This window comes from Vipera ursinii, assembly GCF_947247035.1.
Source record: "Vipera ursinii genome assembly, chromosome: 7".
Taxonomy (NCBI): Eukaryota; Metazoa; Chordata; class Lepidosauria; order Squamata; family Viperidae; genus Vipera; species Vipera ursinii.
Window position 1 is genome coordinate 69,707,394 of NC_139521.1, and position 21,775 is coordinate 69,729,168.

General features: G+C 42.6%; 1 protein-coding gene across 2 annotated transcripts in view; it reads right to left on the reverse strand.

Moving 5' to 3' along the window:
* Positions 1-21,341, reverse strand: part of BMP2K (BMP2 inducible kinase) — a 69,084-nt gene extending 47,743 nt beyond the window's left edge. For both annotated transcript variants that reach the window (XM_083367127.1, XM_083367126.1), the window contains exon 1: positions 20,879-21,341. In XM_083367127.1, coding sequence (XP_083223253.1) covers positions 20,879-21,053 — 175 coding nt within the window. In that variant the 5' untranslated portion in view covers positions 21,054-21,341. The remainder of the gene's footprint in view (positions 1-20,878) is intronic.
* Between the last annotated feature and the right edge of the window lie 434 nt (positions 21,342-21,775).

The window sequence follows — 21,775 nt, forward strand, 5'->3', positions numbered from 1 at the left end:
TTCAAGATATTTTTTTTACATTAACAGACTAGTTATTTATAGAATTACAGAAGAAAAGTTGTTGACCGGATAAAGCAAAATGTGAGAATAAGATTTGCAAGTCTTCCATTTCACAAAAGTCCTCGCTAAGCATATGTGGGCACGTTCATACCCTTAAACCCTTCCCACTGTAAAACCTTGACAAAATTGCCAGGCTTTATGTAGAAACCCTATAACCGCTCTTAATCTACTTAAAATACACACAAATACACACCAAGTATGCAACCCTCTGGCTAGCTACTGCTTTCTCCATAACAAATTCTGAGACTCAAGACATCATGATAGTACTATGCCCGTGGTGGCGAACCTATGGCACGGGTGCCACAGGTGGCACACCGAGCCCTCTCTGTGGGCACGCGCACCGTCGCCCCAGTCCTAGGCCTTCAGCTGGGCTTTATAAAACTTTTCCCTTTAGGCCTCTGCCGCCATGTACAAAAAAAAAGGTTCAATCAATCAATTTCAACTTCTCGCGGGGGAAAAAAAAGTTGGAATTGATTGATTGAACTTTTTAGTCCCACCCAGTTTGCCGTTACCACGGCAGCCATGCCCACCCAATCGGCCATGCCCACCCAAAGGACCACCCAGCACCCGATGATACATAAGTGGGTTTTGGGTTGCAGTTTGGGCACTCTGTCTCTAAAAGTTTTGCCATCACTGTTCTATGCTGTTTAAAGCTCTTGCATTTTTAAGAGATTCCTTTTATTAAATATAGGGGCTTTGCAGAACTTCAGCTTTAAAGGCAAAAACGTGTTTCAGCGTATGTGGGGATTCGAAAACTCCACCTCTCTGCAACTCCTTACACCAAATACCTTCTTCTATAATCAGGTGCAAGTAGAAGTGTGATCTTGAGGAAAATAAAGCATCTGGGTTGCAGACAGATGCAACATTCCAGTCAATCTAAAGAATATTTTGCATTGCACGGCCCTAGAAACCGTCAAAGCACCAATGATTGGAGAGTTTAATTCCCATTCCAAATGAAGGAAGCTTCAGGCAGCTTCAGCAACTAAAACTGGTCCAGTTAGACTAGAAAGCGACACTAACAAACAAGTTTCAAAAGCCACATCCTCAACAGTAGGATTTTGAAACTGCATTCCACAGAAAACTAGGATTCTACAAGGCCTGGACTGAAGGGGTTTTAGTTTTTAATATTGTTTTTAATTGTTGGGCTTAAGTAATTTAATCTATTTTAATGTATACTATTTTTATATTGTATTTTATGCTGCCCTGTAAACCGCCCTGAGTCCTTCGGGAATAGGGCGGTATAAAAATTTAAATAAATAAATGGGTTCAACAGAATTAATGGGGGTGGGAAGTCTCTGCAGGAACCAAGAAAAAAATGCCATACTATAGCCCAGCGGTAGGCAACCTTGGCTCTTTTATGACTTGTGGACTTCAACTCCCAGAATTCCGGAGCCAGCATGGCTCAGCTTAGAAACTCCTCAGCATGGCTGGCTCAGGAATTCTGGGAGTTGAAGTCCGCGAGTCATGAAAGAGCCAAGGCTACCCCTGCTGTAGCCCCAAGTAGAAGGGACTTCCCCCCCCCCCAATACTCTGTTATGAAGAGTTTCCCAGGCCCAACTTCAGTCACTTGTGAGAATTATTTTTTTTAAGGGGAAAAAAAATTTCTGCATAATAAAATTGTTATGGACACTCCTAAAGAATAAGTTGAAGATGGCCGAGTTTCATATCCTTTTTCTCTTGGTCCCTTCAGAGAATTTCTCCGCACTCTCCAGGGGTTCCGGAGGGAGAAAAAAGTTCTTAACAATCATTTTTTTCGCAGCCTGAAAAAAGTTTGAACCTATTTTGTTCACATTAAAGATTGTATGATACTTCAGATAAAAGATTCCAAAAAGTTGTTTTGGAGCAGACTGGAATGGGAATGAAGCACCTATCTGCAACCTTTTAAAGCAGATGCATCTCCTTCTGAAATGGCATGACTATCATGCAGTCCTAGAAACAGTGTAAGCTAAAAGTCAAAGTTAGGCATTTCAAAACACTGTTTTGAATCAAAACTAAATCCTACCATACAAGTCTCTGCATGGTTTCTTGGGAAGGTTTTTCAGAAGTGGTTTGTCACTGCCTCCTTCCTAGGGCTGAGAGAAAGTGGCTGGCCCAAAAGGTCATTCAGCTGGCTTCATGCCCAAGGTCGGACTAGAACTCACAGTCGCCCAGTTTCTAGCTTGATGCCTCAACTACTACTACAAACTAGCTTTCACAGAAGGAGTTTATAAATGCTGGTAAATTCAAGCCACGTGAACGTTTTTTCCTAAGTCTATAAAGAATTATGGGAATTTCACATCCCCAAATTATTGATCCCTACAACCCCTGACCAGTGTTCTCTCATCAATATTGCATTCCAAAATAAGATTCCTAGGAATACAGTTTCTAGAAAAATAACTAGACATCTTTCACAGAAAGAAGGAACTTTAAAAGACTAAGTTTTATTTTATTCAAATTTTTGTTATCAGAGGTCCACTTTGTGTGTGGTTGAGTCCCAGTTCATAAAATCTTATAACATAATGCAGTCGTTAAAATGTACTATAACGTGTAGTTTTCTACAAGTGAATATATTCTAAATCTTTCAGCTTAATGCCTTCCTTCTTTTCACGTCACTCCCCAATTTCTTTTTAAATTTTGCTGCCTTAATTCACAGGAGTAAATTTTTGAAAAACTGGAAAAGTCTTACTGGCAAAAGAGCATTTTTCAAAATCTTACATGATGTTTTTCTTTTTAATTAAAACATGCACAGTATACCTGTCTGTTGTCTGTCTATACATATTTCTCTCTCAAAAGGGCTAGCACTTGAAAATAGAACAATATTAAAATCATTTTAAAGTACAAAAAGAGCGTTAAAAAATTCAGAACATTTCTATGGAATTCTCTTTTCCCGGAGTGACGATGCCTCACCCACTCTCCTGGGCTTCTGTAAGTTACTCAAAATGGTCTTACTGTACTCTGTCTTTGACCCAAACTGAATAAGGGCATCGTACTAGTTTTCAAAAGGAATGTTAATTGTTTAGTTGTCTTGTTATTTTTAACACTCACTGACAAGAGTCCACTGGAATTGGGGCAGCTTAGAAATGCTGCAAATTGAATGTATTACTGTAAAGCAGAGAGAGATCACAGAATAAAATGTAGGCTGTAGGCAAAAGCTTTCCTAAACAGGAAGGTCCTTAACCCCCTAGCAAAAGATGTCCTAAAAAATGCAACTGTTTCTCTGAGGGAAGAGAGTCCCATCATTTAGGAGTTGTTGTTGTTGTTGTTAGTTGCGAAGCTGTGTCCAACCCATCGCGACCCCATGGAAAACGTTCCTCCAGGCCTTCCTGTCCTGTACCATCTTCTGGAGTCTGTTTAAGCTGACGCCTACTGCTTCAGTGACTCCATCCAGCCACCTCATTCTCTGTCATCCCCTTCTTCTCTCGCCCTCAACCTTTCCCAGCATGAGGCTCTTCTCCAGTGAGTCCTTCCATCTCATTAGGTGGCCAAAGTATTTGAGTTTCAACTTCAGGATTTGGCCTTCTAAAGAGCAGTCAGGGTTAATCTCCTCTAGGACTGACCGGTTTGATCGCCTTGCAGTCCAAGGGACTTGCAGGAGTCTTCTCCAGCACCATAGTTCAAAGGCCTCAATTTTTTGGCGCTCAGCCTTTCTTGTGGTCCAACTTTCACAGCCATACATTGCCATTGGGAAGACCATAGCCTTCACTATACACACTTTTGTCGGCAGGGTGATGTCTCTGCTTTTTAGTGTGCTGTCTAGATTTGCCATGGCTTTCCTCCCCAGCAGCAAGCATCTTTTAATTTCTTGGCTACAATCCCCATCTGCGGTGATCTTGGAGCCCAAGAAAATAAAATCTGTCACTACCTCCATTTCTTCCCCATCTATTTGCCAGGAATTAAGAAGGCCGGATGCCATGATCTTGGTTTTCTTAATGTTAAGTTTCAAGCCAACGTTTGCACTCTCCTTCTTCACCATCAACAAGAGGCTCTTTAGTTAAGAGTAGTTACTGATACATTATTTTCCCTTTATCTCCACAATAGTTGGAGACACAGGAAGGGCCAAATCCATCAGATCTTAAGCTGCAGAAACACTGACATGGACAAATCAGCCTGTGTGTAGAGAGTGTAAAAGGTGGTCTTGATGGAGAGAGGGCAAGGCAATGATCATACAAACTTAGCTTAAGGTAAGGTAGAGATATATAAAATCTTTAAAACAGGCTCCTCCCTAATTCCCATGAAGACAAAAGAACAAGGAGAAGCACATTCAATCTTGCCAGTGTCTGATACTGTTGTATAACCATTCTAATAAAATTAGTTTTAGGCTTAAGTGGCATCTGTTTCTTGATCTGGACTATCTTATAAGACTGACACTCTACAATGTCTTAGTCATGAAGAACCTTCTGAACTGTGCTAGAAATAAACTGGTCATGAATACAATCTTCACAGGGTAATGTGATCTTGCCACTGAAAATCTATTAAAATTCTCACTGGTACAGTTTGAACAATCATAGTTTGCAAAGATTCTTCAAAGATTGTTAGCCACTTTTTTTCACTGCTGCTGTAACACTGAACAGTCACTAAACAAACGGTTTTAAGTGGAAGACTACCAATAATATGGGGAACCTGAATGCTCTACAGCAAGGGTCTTCAAACTCGGCCCTTTTATGACTCATGGACTTCAACTCCCAGAATTCCTCAGACAATGTGCTTGGCTGAAGAATTCTGGGAGTTGAAGTCCATGAGTCATAAAAGGGCCGAGTTTGAAGACCCCTACTCTACAGTACTGGTCTTAAAAGGCATTAGCCATCATGGTTGATCTTCAAGGAACAGTTCCAATTTCCTGCATAAACAATCAACCACTATTTCAGATCCAAATCCAGGTCTGAAGCTAAATTAATATAGATCCAAAGAATCCCAACTCAAGAATCTAAGATACCACCAAATGCTAAAGCACCTGGTTCAAGAACAAAAAAAATGAAGATGTTTATGGAAATTCCCAGTCATCCAGGTCATGTTTGCCCCAAAGGTGCTTTTTTCAAAAGGCAACTGGACTTCTGTTTTTCCTTGAAGGTGTTTTGCTTCTCATCCAAGAGGTTTCTTGAGTTCTGGTTGCCTTTTGAAAAAGCACCTTTGAGACAGTAAATTGAAGACTGCCGAAAACCTTTCCCAATACTTTTTAGAACTCACAATCTTTTTCATTAAAGATTTCCCAGTATTTGCATTATTATTAGATCCTACACCCTCCCTATCAGGCCTCTCCTTACACTGATCAATCAGGAACAGACATATGTACAGGCAGTCCCTAAGTTACAAGCCTTTCCATTACGGTCAAAAATCAGAGTCTGTCCATTACAGTCATAAATCATAATATTCTATTTTCACAATTTTTTTTGCAGTGGTCATTAAGTGAATGCCACAGTAATAAAATGAATGCTGCAATTGTTAAGCAATCGCCAGAGTCATTAAGTGAATCCACTGTTCACTACGGAACAGTTTTGCTGAAAAATGGAAGTGCTGGTTTTCAGCAAAACTGTTTATAAAATGCAGTCACATCACCGTGGGATGCTGCAAACAGCAGTAAATGTGGCCACGTTGCCAGCACCCGAAGTGCGGTCATGTGGCCAGGGAAGAACTGTCAGAACTTCAGATCCAGGTCATAAGTCCCCTTTTTCAGATAAGTCATAACTTCAAATGATCTCTAGGTATCGTAAGAGAAGGACTGTGTGTACATATTTGGTCTCAAACAACTAAGAACCGTCTCTACAACTTCAAACTGTATAAACAAAAATGTATCCATAACAAAAGAGCAAGAAGAAACCACTGGTATATCATTAGACAAAGCATCTGAATTAATTTCTCCAAGCAATAATCAGTTTGTGTAAATAAACGACAGCCTGTGTATACATAGCTTATTCAAGTATTATTTTGTCGGACTGGAAAAAAAATTAGGTATTGACACATCACATGTAAATTTCACTAATACAGTAATTTCAAAAGCAACTATCACGAGGCAGAGCAAAATATTTGACTAAATTAAGCTTCTACAGAAATTTTTTGAAAGAAAATATAATTGCAATTATTGTTTGATTCACAAAACTGCATAAATGTTTAATTTATTTTTTTCCTAGAGCAATTAATACAAAAAAGGGCATAATGTGGCTATGTGGAATCAGCAGAGCAAAAATGATTCAAAATCACCACCAAAAATAATGACATAAAACAAGTTTTCCTTTAATACACGCATTTTCTGAACAAGCATGCCAACTGATTTCTATAACAAAGCATTGTGTTGTATTAACTGAACAGAGCTGATACAGTATAGTATACAGTAAGCAGCATATTTCAAATTAAGTCTGTGTGTGCTTTGTCTCATAGATTTATTTATTCAATTTTAATTCCATTACAAACTCATGACACTCAGTTTGACATTTTTGTAACAAAGCAGTTGGATTTGAACTCTGGCTAATTAGTATTTCACCATATAGAAAAACTATTTCAGCATTCAGCATACACTCATATTCTGAAAACATCACAGATCTTCAGGAAAAAAGGGTGGTATCTTAAAAATCACAACCACCTGCATAATATCCTCCCCCCACTATCCTTTTAAACTGTATACAATGGGAGTCCTCCCTTGAAGGCTGAAGACAATTACCAAACATCTACTTGTCAGAAAAACAAAGTCATTAATGGCCAGGATGACAGACCAAAATATTCAGAAAATGCCAGATCTCCTATTTCTGATGTAAACATAACTTTCTTTTCTACGTTCTTGAGTCTTTCCTGCTTTCTTATGATTCTGCAGGAAATCAGACATGGAACAACTAACTTCTAGATTTGAATCTAAATGCTATGTTGCTGTTGGCGTAAATGAGTGGTTAACGTTCTTTCACCTTTAATAGCTAGACGGAACAAGGAATCTTAATTAAAGGCAACCCTATAAGGGGGACACTGCGAAATTCCTTCAAAGTTCCAAAATACTTTTTATGTCTTAAATGATGGTTCTAGACAAATATAGCAATAAAGTTACATTATATATTCTACCAATTCCCGAAGTTAGAATGTTAGAATAGAATAGAGCTGGAAGGGATCATGGAGGCCTTCTAGACCAGCCTGTGCTCAAGCAGAAGGACCTATACCAGGGGTAGGCAACCTTGGCTCTTTTGTGACTCATGGACTTCAACTCCCAGAATTCCTGAGCCAGCCATGCTGAGGGGAAAGGGAGAGGTTTCCAAGCTGAGCCATGCTAGCTCAGGAATTCTGGGAGTTGAAGTCCATGAGTCATAAAAGAGCCAAGGTTGCCTACCCCTTGCCTAGGGCTAGGCCACTTTATGACTCGTGGACTTCATCTCCCAGAATTCCTGAGCCAGCCATGCTGAGGGAAAAGGGAGAGGTTTCCAAGCTGAGCCATGCTGGCTCAGGAATTCTGGGAGTTGAAGTCCATGAGTCATAAAAGAGCCGAGGTTGCCTACCCCTGACCTATACCATCTCAGACAGGTGAGTGTCCAGGCTCTTTTTAAAGAGATTTCTGGGGGTAAGCTGTTCCACTGGTTGATTGTCCTCACTGTCAGGAAGTTTTATCTCACTTCTAGGACAGGGGTCCCCAACCCCCGGTCCATGGACCGGCACCAGGCCGTGGCATGTCAGCAACCGGGCCACGCAAATAAGCGAAGCCCCATCCGTGGGATGCAGGCAGCACACGCAATCACAGCCCTTCTGGTCTGTGGAAAAATATTTCTCCACAGAACTGGTCCCTGGTGCCCAAAAGGTTGGGGGCTTCTGTTCTAGGACATTCCTCACTACCATTCTTAAGAATAGCCCCTCCCTAACTCCTATATTTTTTATTTCATGAATTTCCAAACATCCTCCCTGGGTCGTTCTTTCCACAGTGTAAAAGTCATTTAGTAGAATTTCCTCCATGTGTTATAAAATAATCCCCATGAATTAAGCAGCATACACCATACTTCTTGGTATCATTTTCAGAACAGTTTCCCTAATGCCTAATAATAGACAGCTGTGGCCTCTTCCTCTACAAATGTCTAAGAAAACGTGCTCACGATTTCCTAGATTATGTTCCTGTAAATTTTCATAGGCATTATAGACAAATTCCCACCCAAAACCAACTTTTAATTTACTTCAAGGATAAGAAGCGGTTTCATTAAAGCAAGTTATATGAATGAATCAGATACAATAACACGTCTGTAAATCTCAATCACTACTTTGAACTGAATCTATATTGATTCACTAAAAAAATATTAATATGTCTTTTCCACATACGCAGCAATGGCTCTTCTGCAGAAGCCAGAAAGGTAGTTAAATTTAGGAAGGAGAGGTAGTTAGTTCATCCTATCCTTTTTTTCAAGCTACAGAACCTTTTAACATACTGCAGTTTCCAGTCAGGGAAAAGGAAGCAACAACCAAACACACCTGTAGATGTTTACTCAGCTATGTAGTTTAAACATGCACTCTTAAGCCCAAACAAGTTAAAACAAAAGCAGAGTGATACTTTGATACAATCAATATTATGATCTCCTCGCTTAAATCTTTCTTGCACGATTCAAGGAGTGAGCTGTTCTTCCACCTGCCTTTTAATTTATATATAGTGTTTTAAATTAAAGTAATTGAACAGTCTTTTTCCTGGTTTTCTATTTTAGATACAGTTAGTCCTCGACTTACGGCAACTGACCCCAAAATTTCTGTTGTTAAGTGAGGCAGTCATTAAATGAGTTTGGCCCCATTTTACGATCTGTCTTGCCACAGTTGGTAAAGGAATCACTCTAGCTGTTAAGGAAGTAACACGGTTACTAAGTGAATCTGGCTTCCCCATTGACTTTGCTTGTCAGAAAGTCGCAAAAGGGGATCACACGAATCTGGGACACTGCAACCGTCCTAAGTATGAGCCCGTTGCCAAGCGTCTGAATTCTGGTAACATGGAGATGCCACAAGGGTTATAACTGTGAAAAATGGTGATGTCCCTTTTTTCCAGTGCCATTATAACTTTGAATGGTCACCGGCGTCAACTTCCCTCCGCCCAGTACGCTCCCACAGAGAGGGCCTCCTCAGGGTGCCACCGGTCAAAGAATGTCGACTGGTGGCCCCCAGGGGGAGGGCGTTCTCTGTGGGCGCGCCGGATTTATGGAACCATCTTCCGGTCGAGCTCCGGATGGCGCCTGATCTCCGCTCCTTCCGGCGCGATCTCAAAATCTACCTTTTTGAACAAGCTGGCCTGGCCTGATGGGATGGGGTTGGATTTTATACATTTGTTTTAACTTTTTTAATGTGTACTAACTTATTCATGGGCATTGTTGCTTAATCACTTTTAATTTTTGTATCTTGTTTTTTAATATGTATTGCCCTGTTCACCGCCCTGAGTCCTTCGGGAGAAGGGCGGTATACAAATTGAATTAATAATAATAATAATAATAAATGGACTGTTGAAAGTTGAGGACTACCTGTACATTAATTCAAGATATGTCCAGCCAGAAGAATGAGAATGTTCCATGTCCCTTTGATTAAACCATGTCATCTATAAGGGCACAGCAGGTGTGCCTTCTCTGCAGTGGCACTACTGCCTCCGAAATGAGATTCCCCTCTCTTGAGATCCAGGTAGCTCTCATCCGGATAGTATTCCAAACTATTCTCTCGGACCTTGGGATAGAGTGGACAGGCCCTTTAGATTGGTGTGTTGTCTGGACTGCCACCTTGTACCTATTTTGCAATTCGTTTCGGATAACTGTACTCGTTATTTACTTGTTTTATGTTGTTGTTGTAGTTTACTTTGCGAGTTACTCGGCTTCAGTTCAAGTGGGGTGGCATCAGAAACTAAATAAATTTTGAGACTTCCGGGTGGCGCTTCAGTGGCGTGGACGGTCGAAATAGACCGCCAGCCCTCTGATTCCGTAAAAGCCACGGAGCAGCCGACAATCAGCTGTTCCGCAGCTGAAAACCCTTCCCCTCAGGCGAAGAGGAGATTCCAGGTAGGGGTAGAGCTCCCCTAGAGCCCCAGACTGTTTATTCTGGGGCTTGGAGGGTGTGAGCTCCCCCGAAGCCTGGAAACACTCCGGATCGGACGATTTCTCTGCTTCAAAGCAGAGCAAGACGCTGAATCCACTCCTGCTGGACTTGACTTGATCTGATTGTTATCTTGAGGAATTAACGCAGGCAGAGCGGATGCGGGAGCAGTATAAACAGCAAGTATAAGACTTTAACTCTGGAATCTCAACTTTCTTTCTGTTGTTTTAAAAAGGGAAGATGGTGCCTGAATGATTCTTTGTAACAAAGAATCGAAAGTGCTTTGAAAAACAATTATAGAAGTGTTATTATAGTTACTTTAGTTTTGTTATAAGGGAGTTAAAGGGTGGAAGGTTTGTTAACGTTGTAATAGATATTTAGCATATGTTTGCATAAGATTGCTATATGTAATACCCTGTATTCTGCTTTGGGAAGTCGGGGGGGGGAGGAAAGGGGGGGAGGGTTGATGGGGAGGGGGGGTTATTATTAAAAAAATTTGTAAAACTTTTCAATAAAAAAAGAAACTAAATAAATTTTAAAAACAAAAATATTTTAACAGCGGGAATCTGTTATAAAAAATATATTAAATCAAAAATAAGATACAAGCCCTAGCGCATTCATGAACAGAGCGTGCACTGTTTAATTAAATTAACCATGCGATTGAGAGAAATTGATTAAACAGCATTAAAATGGCAATGACTCACAACTGGAAAGCATTTTATTATTATCAATATCTGGACCTTCATAATAATAAATCACTATATGCAAATCGTCAGAATGAGCAATGTGATGAGCACAAATAGAACACAGCCACAGACTTACACTCCCCTTGCCCTGCCTTCCTCCATCACACTACAAACAGTTCAGCTATGGGACTATTTTTCATTAGCTCCAGCCAGTCTTTTTACCCATACCTAAAAGTGGAAATCAACTTTCAAGCAAAGGGTATGACTTTGGCACCACAGGAAGCAAAGATAGTTGGGATTCATGGTTTAATTCATCTTGTCTTGTCTTGTTAGCTGCGAAGTCGTGTCCGACTCATCGCGACCCTATGGACAACGTTCCTCCAGGCCTTCCTGTCTTCCACCATCTTCTGGAGTCCATTTAAGCTCACGCCTACTGCTTCAGTGACTCCATCCAGCCACCTCATTCTCTGTCGTCCCCTTCTTCTATTGCCCTCGATCTTTCCCAGCATTAGGCTCTTCTCCAGTGAGTCCTTCTTTCTCATTAGGTGGCCAAAGTATTTGAGTTTTAGCTTCAAGATCTGGCCTTCTAAAGAGCAGTCAGGATTGATCTCCTCTAGGACTGACCGGTTTGATCGCCTTGCAGTCCAAGGGACTCGCAGGAGTCTTCTCCAGCACCAGAGTTCAAAGGCCTCAATTCTTTGGCGCTCAGCCTTTCTTATGGTCCAACTTTCACTGCCATACATTGCAACTGGGAAGACCATAGCCTTGACTATACGCACTTTTGTCGACAGGGTGATGTCTCTGCTTTTTAGTGTGCTGTCTAGATTTGCCATGGCTTTCCTTCCCAGGAGCAAGCGTCTTTTAATTTCTTGGCTACAGTCCCCATCTGCAGTGATCTTGGAGCCCAGGAAAACAAAATCTGTCACTACCTCCATTTCTTCCCCATCTATTCGCCAGGAATTGAGAGGGCCAGATGCCATGATCTTGGTTTTCTTAATGTTAAGTTTCAACCCAACTTTTGCACTCTCCTTTTTCACCCGCAACAAGAGGCTCTTTAGTTCTTCTTCACTTTCTGCCATTAGAGTGGTATCATCTGCGTATCTTAGGTTGTTGATATTTCTTCCAGCAATCTTAATTCCAACTATTGATTCATCTAGCCCTGCCTTTCTCATGATGTGCTCTGCATATAAGTTAAATAGGCAGGGCGACAGTATACAGCCTTGCCGGACTCCTTTCCCAATTTTGAACCAATCAGTGGTTCCGTGTCCAGTTCTCACTGTTGCTTCTTGACCCGCATATAGGTTTCTCAAGAGACAAATAAGATGGTCTGGTACTCCCATCTCTTTAAGAACTTGCCACAGTTTGTTATGATCCACACAATCAAAGGCTTTAGCATAGTCAATGAAGCAGAAGTAGATGTTTTTCTGGAACTCCCTAGCTTTCTCCATGATCCAGCGTATGTTGGCAATTTGATCTCTAGTTCCTCTGCCTCTTCGAAATCCTGCCTGTACTTCTGGTAGTTCTCGATCCACATACTGCTGAAGTCTAGCTTGTAGGATTTTAAGCATGACTTTACTAGCATGAGAAATGAGTGCAATGGTGCGATAGTTTGAACATTCTTTGGCACTGCCTTTCTTTGGAATTGGAATGTAAACTGATCTTTTCCAATCCTGTGGCCACTGCTGAGTTTTCCAAATTTGCTGGCAAATTGAGTGTAGCACTTTTACTGCACTGTCTTTTAAGATTTTGAATAGCTCAGCTGGAATACTGTCACCTCCACTAGCTTTGTTGTTGCTCAGCTTTTCTAAGGCCCACTTCACTTCACATTCTAGGATGTCTGGCTCGAGGTCAGTGACCACCTCATTGTGATTATCAGGGACGTTAAGCTCATTCTTGTATAGTTCTTCTGTGTAATTTTGCCACCTCTTCTTAATCTCTTCTGCCTCTGTTAGGTCCCTGCCATTTTGGTCCTTTATCATGCCCATTTTTGCATGGAATGTTCCCTTCATCTCTCCAATTTTCTTGAAAAGATCTCTGGTCCTCCCTATTCTATTGTTTTCTTCTATTTCTTTGCACTGTTCATTTAAGAAGGCATTCTTATCTCTTCTAGCTATTCTCTGGAATTCTGCATTCAATTGGGCATATCTATGTTTTTCTCCCTTGCCTTTCGCTTTCCTCCTTTCCTCAGCTATTTGCAAAGCTTCCTCAGACAGCCATTTTGCTTTCTTGCATTTCTTTTTCTTTGGGATGGTTTTGGTTGCTACCTGTTGTACAATGTCGCGAACCTCTGTCCATAGTTCTTCAGGCACTCTGTCTATCAGATCTAATTCCTTAAATCTATTTGTCACCTCTACTGTATATTCAATAGGGATATGATTTAATTCATACCTGAGTGGCCTAGTGCTTTTCCCTACTTTCTTCAGTTTAAGCCTAAACTTTGCAAGGAGAAGCTCATGGTCTGAGCCACAGTCAGCTCCTGGTCTTGTTTTTACCGACTGTATAGAGCTTCTCCATCTTTGGCTGCAGAGCATATAGTCAATCTGATTTCTGTGTTGACCGTCTGGTGATGTCCATGTGTAGAGCCGTCTCTTGGGTTGTTGGAAAAGAGTGTTTGCTATGACCATCGTATTCTCTTGACAAAATTCTATCAGCCTGTGCCCTGCTTCATTTTGTACTCCAAGGCCAAACTTGCCTGTTATTCCAGTTATCTTTTGGCTTCCTACTTTAGCATTCCAATCCCCCATGATGATAAGGACATCATTTTTTGGTGTTAGTTCTATAAGGTGCTGTAGGGCTTCATAGAACTGGTCAATTTCATCCTCTTCAGCACTGGTGGTTGGGGTTTAATTCATGCATAATGCTAAATCACCCAAAACAGGACTGAAAATTTAATTCCTAAAGTAATTTTTTATTTATATTGTGTAAGTGAAGTTTTTATTATTTTGAATTACCCGAAGTATGGGCAGCGTATAAACATTGTAAAATGAATAAATACATTTCCTAAGGAGGAAAGGAGATTGACCAAATAAGCCTAAAATTTCCTAGGCTGTATTTTTTATCATTAGAAAGAGACAAATCCAGCCAGTGCCTTGGAATAATACAGTCATGTTAAATAGACACTTTGCATTAAGAGCTTTTTCTTCTTGATAAATCATACATTTTATATTGCAAAAAAAAATTTTTTCAAACAAGCAATTGCAAGAAGTGAGATAAATAGATTGGGTCTGCCATTTCTTTCAAATTTAAAATCATTTCCCTATATAAATTTACCCATCAATGATAAGGAAAATAGATATTATGCCTATTACGCCCTCCTAAAAATAGTATTGTAGACCATGAAGCAATGTGAAAAGATATGGCACCCTGGGGAAGATTTAAACCTGTTTCCTTAGCTAAATATACACAAAGAGATGCTTTGATCTCAAAGAACTAATTGCATCCGATGTTGCCTTTATATTTATAGTGTCTGCTGAGTATTAATTTTTGGAATATCAAATTAACCCTTATCTACCCCAAAATAACATTAAACTGCAATATGCAAATATCATCAACTTATCAATAAGCCTATCTAAATATCTGAGTATCAGCTTCCAACCAGATCAATATGAAATGCAGTGCTGCTAAGCTTTCACTATTGTTATCAGCTCATGTTGCTGACAGGTTACGAAACTTGCAGTGACCGTAGCAGCCAACATTAGCAGAATAATTCTTTATACAAACTGGAAAGCTATAGCCGGCCTGTCAAGCTTGTTCTCCAGATACACTGAACTTCAGTCCCCATAATCCTTAAATGCCTATATTTGTCAGTACATTTCTACCCTTCCTATCTGAGTTTCCTATCTACTGCTTAAGAACCCCTAAGGATTCATTCCAGGATTTATATTTCACTCCTGGAATCACCAAGAAAGGTATCTATATCTGTGATTTTTGCAAAGATTAAATCCCATCCAAAAGGGCAAACTTATTTTGCTCGCGTAAAGAACGCGCAGTGTGACCCCTGAAGTACAATGTAGTACAATGCTTTGGATCCCAAAAAATTGCCTTTTATAAACAAAGAACAGAGTGGGGGAAAAACTGGAAAAAATCAAATACATTAGTCTGTTAGGAAAAACCATGTGTCGCTATTATTTTAATCCAGTTTTTTTTCTGATACCATTAAAAATCCATTTAAGGTGGGTCCCAATTATATTCAGTTTTGTGCTGAGAACAACGGACCACAATACTCTTGGGTGTTATAGCAAAATTTCTGGGTGGCCTGAGGGTCCAAGGATGAGCGAGCAGAGAGCACAGGAGTTCTAACTTGTGGAGAACACAGAAAGGACAGGGGACAGGCCACACAGAAGCCCAGACTAGTGTTCAGACAACGTGCTTTCTCAAAGGCACCTCTGAGAAGAACCCTGGTGCCAAACACATCGCTCTGAATAGCTACTGGCAAAAATGGCATGTTCGTTTGGCTATTTCTACCACTACGGCTTGGCAGCTACTGCTGCTAATAAAAGGATTCAAGGTATCTGGAAGCATTTGCTACAGCCAGGACACTTCAGTCTCCCATTTTAGTAGAAAGCCAGATATCCAACATTTCAGAAGTCCCATCTTCCTTCCTGCCACAACACTGCAGGCTCTTCCTCCACAGCCCTTCATGATAAGGTCAGGAAACACGATTCTACCAGAATGCTGGACTCTTGTTTGGAAGCTGTCACCGTTGTTTCTTCAATAGCATCTCTGTGGCTGTGTAGTCCAGGAGGAGGCAACCTTGGCTCTTTTATGACTCGTGGACTTCAACTCCCAGAATTCAGGAATTCTGGGAGTTGAAGTCCATGAGTCATAAAAGAGCCAAGGTTGCCTACCCCTGGTCTAGTCTGACACTGCTCTCACTGCCGTTTCTCTCTGCTAAGCCATATAAGTTGTCACATTGTTCACGTGCCTTGGATGCACCTTTACCTTCCTCCTATGGCAAAGGGCATCCAAATCCAGCTTCCAGAAGTACACACACACACACACACACACACACGTACCCCAGATCAGACACACACACACACCCCTTAGCTTGCTCCTCTGGATTAGAAGGCCTGTTCTAAAATCCATTTTACTCCAGGAGGATTGCCAAAGCTATTGGTCTACGTAAGCTGAATCTAGCAGCAGGACTGACAAGGGGATCTAGATAAGCAAGAAATTCCCACAGGATAGCAAGTGGTGAATTCTCACTTTCCACAATAGCATCTCTTTCTCCTTTTTTCTTTTGACTTCTCTCTCTCTCTCTCCCTCCCTCTTTCAACTCGTTCTCTTCCCGATGCTTGCTCCATCCTCCTTGCCTTCCCCCTCCCTGCTTTTATATGTGTGTGTGTGCGTGTGTGTGTGTGTGTGTGTGCATGCAATAATCCCAAAGCTGCCAAGCAGAAACTTGGTGGAAGGGAAATGAACCCAGGAAGATGGAAAGCCGAGCCAAATGCCCCTTGGGACATTTTCACTCAATGAGGTACATGCAAAGATAAAGCACACCATTTCTCAAGGGCTATCTTGTCTGGTCAGCTGCCGTGCCTCGGAGACTTCCACAACAGCGTTCCCCTCAACTGTCTTGCTTCCAAGGGAAGGGAAGAGCTCCAATCCCATCACCCCAACCAGCTGATCAGGGACGACAGAGGCTACAGCTCGAGCTTCTAGAAGGCAGAGCAAAAAGTCCCCCACAACAGGAGAAATGTTCGTCCTTTCAACGCTACCACCACCGTTGTGTCTTATTGTTGCTTTTGTCGTTATCGGTAGCACTGCTTAGGAATCACAGAAATACACTATTTTAGTGAGATACAACACCGCAAAGCTTTTGCCTTTAGGACTGAAAACCACACACTTTACTTATCGGCAACTTTCCATTTCCCATGACTGATAACATCAAACTCACTAATGCAACTGCAAAACTGTGTACAGTGTAATACGGAAATTATTCAGATGTACATAAGATACATTAATGTGTACATAGCAAAAGTACTTTCCTTTGTGTAAATAATATTTGCCACTTAAGGGCTTGCAAGGTTGACTCAACTGGGTTGTATTTACTGTCGTGTGTAGCTAAACACCTTCCATCCAGCGTATTTAATTTCCTCTTGTGTTTTTTAATTTTATTTATTTATATCTCACTTTTGTTACTCTTATAAACTCAAAAGCGTTGAATATATCCAACACACCTTCCTCCCCCTGTTATCCTCACAACAATCCTGTGAGGTGAGTTGGGCTGAGAGATTGTCCCAAGGTCAATTTAGGTAACTGAATTCATATACACGCTGCTGAACCAGTTTACCCTGGCCTGTTACGTTCCAGCTTGGCAAACAAATGCTCTAAAATGCACGAACGGTCATTCAGTTCCTTATCACTCAGGTCAATAATACATGTCTTTTTTTTTTCAAACAGCAAGCCTGAGAAAGATATGGGGGCAATCGCCTTAAACATATAAGGCAACTGTCTTCTTGGTATCCCTAAACAAACAGCTACTGACAGCTTCTTCTCAATATATGCCTTCTCAAATATACCGTACAACTACTTATGGATTACAGACATTCATATCCTGCCTTTACCCCAAGAGCTTAAGACTGTTTCCTCTTTCATTTTATTTCCCATTAGCTATCACTCTTGAGGCAAGCAGAGCTGAAAAAATGGGATTGGTCCGACATTAATTCAACAGTTCCAAAGGGTTCTTCGGTCAGTTTGGTATAGTGATTAAGGCATCCAGCTAGAAATTAGGAGACCATGAGTTCTAGTCCACCTTAGTCACAAAACTGGGTGATCTTGGGCCAATCTCTTTATCTCAGCCTTGGAAAGGAAGCAATGGAAAACCACTTCTAAAAAAAACCTTGCCAAGAAAACTGCAAGAACTTGTCCGTGCAGTTTCCAAATATTGGACGTGATCGAAAGAGGGAAAATAAACATGCTATTGAGCAGTGTGATGTGCTGGCTAAGACACCAGACTAGATAGCGTGAGTTCTAGTTCTACTCTAAGCAAATAGCTATCAAGGGTGACCTTGAGCCAATAGCTCTCTCTCAACCCTAGGAAGAAGGCAATAGCAAGCCATTTCTGAAATCTTGCCAAGATTTGTCCAAGAAGTCACAAGGCACCAACATTGACTCAAAGGCACATGCACACACACACACACACACACACACACACACAAACACAAACAAGGTTCAAAGTTGGAGCAGGGCAGGCTACCTAAGATAACACATTTATTCTATTAAAAAAGATTATCTAATTCCAGCAGGTCCAATGGCACCAATAGATTCAGACACAGCCTCTATCAGGCTTTCTAAATAAATAACTATGTACACTGCACATACTTTGTTAGCAGGATGCAGGCAACACTTAGCTTGCGTAGAAAAGTGCAAGGACAATTCAATAAATTGGGTTTGGGTTCTGCTTGTGGCATACTGGTGAAAATATACCACTTAAGTTATACTCAGTTTTGATTGGTAGTATTTCTTATAACTAGCATAGAATGCTGCATTCAGACTAAGTATAACTTAAGTTCATTATCTTCTAGTCTATTTGTTATCTTACTCAAAAGTATTATGTGAAAGCACTGATTAACCAAAACTATAACTTCTCATTGGAGAAACAAATCCAGGCACAATGTATCCGACTGGAAGACATCTTCTTTCTCTCTACCCCCCCTTCTTTTTTTTAATCAAATATATCATTAACCTATGCCCACAAATCAGCTTGTACATCTTTTTCCCACTCTCAGCTTTACATCAGTAATCATCTACAAGTGCTGTATGCAAAACTTTCCAAAGTTGAAGGCTGCCTTATTCTGTTTCAACAAAAACAAAAATAAGGTACTTCTGACACTTGAAGAGCATCAAATTTGGGACTGTAGTTTTTACAATTCCTTAAAACTCCCAGTTATTTTACAGATGTATCAATCACGCTACAAACTGGAGGCAATCTGTCACATTTTTATTTATGGAAAGAGGCGGCCTGTTCTTTCAGGACAATTCCTTTCATTATTTTAACTACAAACATGAGTGGAAAACAGTCATTAGTGAAACTCATAAACAAGGGGGAAAAATTACTTATCCTTTGCATTCAACTACACCCATATAAACTCATGCTGTTTCCTTAAAAATACTAAATTTGTTTTGAATGCCACTTTAACCTAGGGCAGGAATCCCCTTTCCACCAAACATAGACTTTTATTTTAAACATGCAAAAGTTCAACAGTAGGAATTGTTTTCAGCCAAACAGGACAATTATAATGTATTTCATGTAAATCTGCCTTTGAAGATGGCTTGGAAATTTAAATTAGTGCAGCATGCGAGCATTCAGAAGCTGGGAAATCTGAACATGTAACACTTCTTCTGAACTAATTGTATTAGTAACAAACCTGCTTTCAGGACAGGTTCACAGTGTTGTTAATATATGGCTTGTTCTTATGTTACCGTTCCTGCACAGATTTTTTACAGTGACAGTGGAATGCCCTCTAAATTATTGTATAAAATTATTTATACATACAAATGCAGTATGACAAGGGCCTTTCTGGAAGGGACAGGCCCGTAAGTATATAATCTTTCTGTTATTCGGTGTTTGACCATCTTAATGAGCAGCCTTTAGATGAATCCTGAACATGAGTTTCTTAACTTTAGAATGCAAACAGCTGATAAAATTCAGTCATTTTACTTAACTATATTTTCACATGCCTATCTCCAATGCTTAATTTGCTATCTTGTATCTCCATCTCTATATGCCATTCTGGGAGAAACAGACCCTATACTCATATATTGGGTAGGAGATATAGAAGTATAGCCAGCCTCACCAGCAGGCTGAAGAACAGCTTCTACCCATGGGCTGTCAGGCTCCTGAACGGGAACTAACTCTATGTATGATTGACTTGTGAGGTCGGTGTGTTGTGCAATTAGCTCACATGGTATAACAAGATGATGGGGTTTGTTGTCACTGTGAGTTGTGGTGGGGGGCACGAAGGGAGGCTCAGCCAATCTCACTGTATACATGTTGTACTTTGATACTAAAGGTTCATTCATTATAACCACCCTCAACAATAATTAAGTTATGCACCTAGAATCTTGAGCCGATTACCAATGGATTTGCAACACCCTTAACCCTAATGTACAGAGGCTCACAGGATGGATGGATGCAAACCATTAAAATGTATCTTGACGTCCTCTGACCGTGTCAAACAAAAAGAAGACAAGCTTTTATTTGATTGACAGGCTTAAGGGTGACTTTGGGCCAGTCACTCTCTCTCAGCCCAACCCACCTCACAGGTGTTTCCTATGGGGAAAACAGGAGACAGGAGCATTACATACATCCACTGCTTTGTAACAGACAGATGGCATAAAAATTGAATATAATAAACTACCTATCTCGGGTCCTTCATAACCTAAGTGGATAAAAATGCCAAATCCAATCTAAACATCCGGTTGACCGTGTGATTTACCATAATAATATATATGTATATTTTTTTTCCTCCTCATTTCCCCTTCCTCCCCTTCCAAAATGACCATCTTTACGTCCTGAGAACCAATTTCCCTCGCAGGAAGCACAGACACCACCACCCCCCTCCTCAAATATGACAATCAAGAACCAATATTTCAATTTTGCACCTGTGCCGTAATCGAGATAGGATGGGATTCAGTCGGAATGTGAAACGGAACATCGAGGGGTCTCCTGCTCGAGCAGGGAGGGGGCTGGACTAGAAGACCTCCAAGGTCCCTTCCGCTGCCTTCTGATTCGCATCATTCCCCTTCGGGAACGGCTCCCCCCCCCGCGCGCTCCTTGAACCCCACAACCCACGCAGGTTCCCCCAAATGCCTGGCTTTGCTCGCTCCCCAGCTACACACACACACACACACACACAAACACACAACCAACCAACCCTTCGGGGGGGAGGGAGGGAGCCAAAGGCTTGTGCCCAGCAGTCCCGGGTTTTCTCGGGGTTAGAAAAGCAGGAGTCGGACGGCAGGGAAGCACCAGGTCGGCCACTTCTGCGCCCCTCGAGCACCCCTAGAAGAAGCGGGGTAAGGGAAGGACCCCGCCCCGCCCGCCTGTCACTGGCCGGGAGTCCCTTCGGCTCTGCCGAAACGCCAAGCCCGGGAAGGGAAGCGGCGCCGGGGCTGCTCCAGGCCCCGCCGCCCGCTCTCACCTTCGGCCAGCACCTCCTCCGCCGTGACCTGGAAGCGCCCCACGGCGAAGACCCTGCTGCTGCCCACCGCCAGCGAGCCCGCCACGGCGCCCGACGACGACGACAATGCCCCGCCGACGCCGCCGTTGCTGCCGCCGGTGCCGTCCGACTTGGGCATCCGAGAAAACTTCTTCATGGCGGGCGAGAAGCGCGTCGAGACCGGAGGGACGCGAGGAAGCGACCGGGCGGAGAGGAGGAGGACGAAGAAGAGGAGGAGGAGGAGGAGGAGACGCCGCCTGCCTACCCGCCCTTCCCTGAGGGGCTGGGACCGCGCCGGGGGGGGGGGGGGCTCGCACGCCCGTCCCCGCGCAGGGAAGCCCGAGGCGACCGCCGCCCCTTCGGCAGCCTGCAGCCGCTCCTCGCCTCACATGCCGAGAGCGGAAGGGCCCTGCCAGGGAAGCCCAGCCCAAGTCCGAGCCCGGCGGCGGCCGCCCTCGCTCCCAACCAGCAGCAGCAGCAGCAGCGCCGCCTCCCGCCCGGACCGCCTCTCGGGCGCTGAGGGAAAAGGAAACGCCCCCCCCTCCACTCCCCGCCAACCTCGGCCGGGCGCGCGCCGCGGCCCAGATTAAGGGCGCCGGCGTTCCGCTGAGGCAGGCGGGCGCGCGCGCGCGCGCGCACGACGCGGCCTAAAAGGCTCTCGCTCGCGAGCCGAGGAGGATGGGCGGGAGGGAGGGAGGGAGGGAGGGGGTGTGTGTGTATGGGGGTGTAAGGGTGGGGCCAAGCGAGGGGAAGGGTGGGCGTGTCCTTTTGTAGGTTGTGCCAGAGGGATTGGCGGGGAGTGGGAGGGGGGGGAGGAAAGGCGTGTCTCCAACTTGAGGAAAGTTCGCGCAAGCGCGCTGCTGATTCTGCCTCCCCGCT